At 40.7% G+C, this 3,320-nt stretch overlaps 1 gene segment (V, D, J or C); it reads right to left on the minus strand.

Annotated features, from left to right (window-relative positions):
• Positions 1–2,276: 2,276 nt before the first annotated feature.
• Positions 2,277–2,818, minus strand: LOC129673047 (immunoglobulin kappa chain variable 6-17-like; the record flags this gene model as incomplete). The annotated part of the segment is given in 2 exon segments: positions 2,277–2,578; positions 2,755–2,818. Coding segments are annotated over 2 exon segments (351 nt in total), but the record flags the coding sequence as incomplete, so codon positions are not given.
• Positions 2,819–3,320: the final 502 nt, after the last annotated feature.

The raw sequence follows: 3,320 nt of genomic DNA on the forward strand, positions 1-3,320 counted from the left end.
CTACAGACTGGGAAAGAGTATTCAACAAAACTATATCTGGCAGGGGGCTAATATCCAGAACATATAAAGAACTCAAGAAGTTAAAAAGCAATAAATTGAGTAATCCAATTTAAAAACAGAGTACAGAGCTGAACAGGATTCTCTATAGAAGAATATCGAATGTCAGAGAAACTCTTAAAGAAATGCTCAACGTCCTTGGTCATTAGGGAAATGCAAATCAAATCGACCCTGAGATTTCACCTTACAACCAAAAGAATGGCTAAGAACAAAAATTCAAGAGAAAACACCTGCTGGAGAGGGTCTGGAGAAAGGGAAATCCTCCACCCAGCCCGTGGGAATGTAAACTTGTACAACTACTTTGGAAAACATTCTGGCACTTTTCTCAGAAATTAAGAACAGTGCTTCCTCAAGATTCAGCTTTAGCACTCCTAGGCACATACCTAAAATATGCTCAAGCACACACAAGAATATTTGCTCAACCATGCTCATAGCAGCTATATTCATAATAGGTAGAATCTGGAAACAACCCAGATGTCCCTCAATTGAGGAATTGATAAAGAAATTGTGGTACATTTACACAATGGAGTTAAAAAAAAATTTAAAAACAAGGAAATCATGAAATGTGCATGCAAATGGTGGGAACTAGAAAGGATCATCCTGAGTGAGCCATCCCAAAAGACTTACATGGTATACACTCATTCATAAGTGTATATTAGACTAATAATATAACATAAATATACTAAAATCTAAGGAAGCTAAGCAAGAATGAGGACCGAGGTTAAGCTGATGAATCCTCATTCAGAATGGCAAACAGTACAGACATCGGAAGAGGAAGAAAACAGGGAACAGGACAGGAGACTACCACAGAGAGCCTCTGAAAGGCTCTACCCAGAAGGGTATCAAAACAGATCCTAAGATTTATACCCAAACTTTGGGAGGAGTACCGGGAATCTTATGAAAGAAAGGGAGATAGTAAGACAAGGAAGGGACACGAACTCCACAAGAGAAAAACAAAACCAAAAAATCTAGGCACAGGGTACTTTTCTGAGACTGACTCTCCAATCAAGGTTCATGCATGGAGACAACCTAAAACCCCTGCACAGATGTAGCCCATGTCAGCTCAGTCTGCAAGTGGGTCACCTAGTAAGGAGAACACGGGCTATCTCTAACATAAACACAATGGCTGATTCTTTGATCACCTTCCCCTGATGAGGGAGCAGTCTTAACAGGCCACAGAGTAAGACAAAGCAACCAGTCAAGATGAGACCTGATTAGTTAGGGTCAGATGGAAGGGAGGAGGTCCAACCCTATCAGTGGCCTGAGGGAGGGGCATAGGAGAAGGAGAGAAAAAGAGTGTGGGATTTGGAAGAGACAAGGAAGTAGGAAATAGCTGGGATATAAAATGAATAAATTGTAATAAATTAATAAAAATCAGATGCATATATGCAGTAGACATACAGACCAAACAGATATATAGACCAAAGCATACAACATGTGCAGTTGCCCAGGGTTCTTCATGTTTCTGTATGCTGATAATGGAATCTGGGTCTTTTAAGTTTATACAGCCTTCTATAATTGCAGCATTAAACTATTTATTACATAAAAAAATTCAGACATTCAAAAGATACCAAGAGCTGGTTCTTTGATAAAACAACAAGATAGACAAACCCTTAGCCAAACTAATTAAAAGGCTGAGAGAAACTATACAAATCAACAAAATCAGAAAAAAAAGGAGGCCATTACAGACACTGAAGAAATTCAAAGACTCGATAGATCTAACTGGAAAAGTCAATACACCATAAAATTTGAAAATCTAAATGAAATGGGCAATTTTCTTGATAGATAATTTACCAAAGGTTGAGGATTCTTAATCTAAACTAATAACCTCATGATGATTCATTCTTTGTAAATGATTTTAAAATCTGTCTTTTTTATACAGATTCATCATAGTCTAAAGCCATAACAAAGATATCTAAAGTCAGCATGACACCATAAACTTCACTGATGCTTCTTGCTTGTACTGTATCCTTTCAGTGCAAAACCACAACTTCTAAATCTCTTAACTTAGTTTCTCCTATTTATCTATACACACCAGTGTTACCAAAAACATGGAAGAAAGGAGGCCACCTCTTAATTAATTTTCTACTGAAGGTTGTATCAATTAGTCATGCATAGCAGATCTCAGGCAGAAGGGGGAAGTATGCAGGCCCAGAGCTGTGTGTGTTGCAGGCAGCTGGTGAGACTCTCAAGGAGGTTTGTGTTGGAGGCTGAAGCACTGTGGGAGGAGTATTGTCATACTGCTGACAGTAATAAACTGCCAGGTCTTCAGCCTGCACACTGCTGATGCTGAGAGTGAAATCTGTCCCAGATCCACTGCCTGTGAAGCGATCAGGGACCCCAGTGTATCTATTGGATGCCCTGTAGATCAGCAGTTTAGGAGGCTGCCCTGGTTTCTGCTGGTACCAAGCTACCCAACCACCCACACTCTGACTAGACTTGCAGCTTAGGGTGATTCTCTCTCCAACAGATGTGGACATGAATTCAGGAGACTGGGTCATCACAATGTTCCCCTCAGCACCTGAAACCAGAAATACACAATGAGTATACACAGAAGGAGTTCCTGATACAAATGTTGGCATCCAAAATGCCTTTTCTAATGGCATTGCCTGAATACAATTGGATTCCTATAGTAATTAGCTGTTTCTCTACAAATGAATTATTTGGATGATATTCTAATAATCTTTAATGTCTCACCAGACAACCAGAGGAGCAGGAATATGAAGACCTGGGTGTGTGACTCCATCTTGGTTGCCCAGGCTGTCTGATGTTTTTCAGTTCTAACTGCAAAGGCCTGGTTTATAAACTATGCACAGCTGGGCTGGCTTATAGGGACCTATGCAAAACAGTCATTATATGAGAAAGTAAATAACCAGGGTACTGGGCTGTGAAAGACTCCAGGTTAAATCTTCAGCCAAAACAGGAACTCAATGACTGGCTCTTTGGCTTCCCCACCCACCAAGGGAGGAGCAGTCCTGTTAGGCCACAGAGGAGGGCTTTGCAGCCAGTCCTGAAGATACCTGATAAAACAGGATCAGATGAATGGGGAGGAGGTCCCCCCCTATCAGTGGACTTGTAAAGGGGCATGGTAGAGATGAGGGAGGGAGGGAAGGAGGGACTGGGAGGGAATGAGGGATCGGGACATGGCTGGGATACAGAGTTAATAAAATGTAACTGATAAGAAAAAAATAAAATTAAAAGAAAGGCAAAGAGGATGGACACCAGAACAAGAAAACAGGAAACAAGTTAGGAGCCTCCTACAG

This window comes from Psammomys obesus, unplaced genomic scaffold (genome assembly GCF_907164565.1).
Source record: "Psammomys obesus unplaced genomic scaffold, mPsaObe1.curated_primary_1811, whole genome shotgun sequence".
Classification (NCBI taxonomy): Eukaryota; Metazoa; Chordata; class Mammalia; order Rodentia; family Muridae; genus Psammomys; species Psammomys obesus.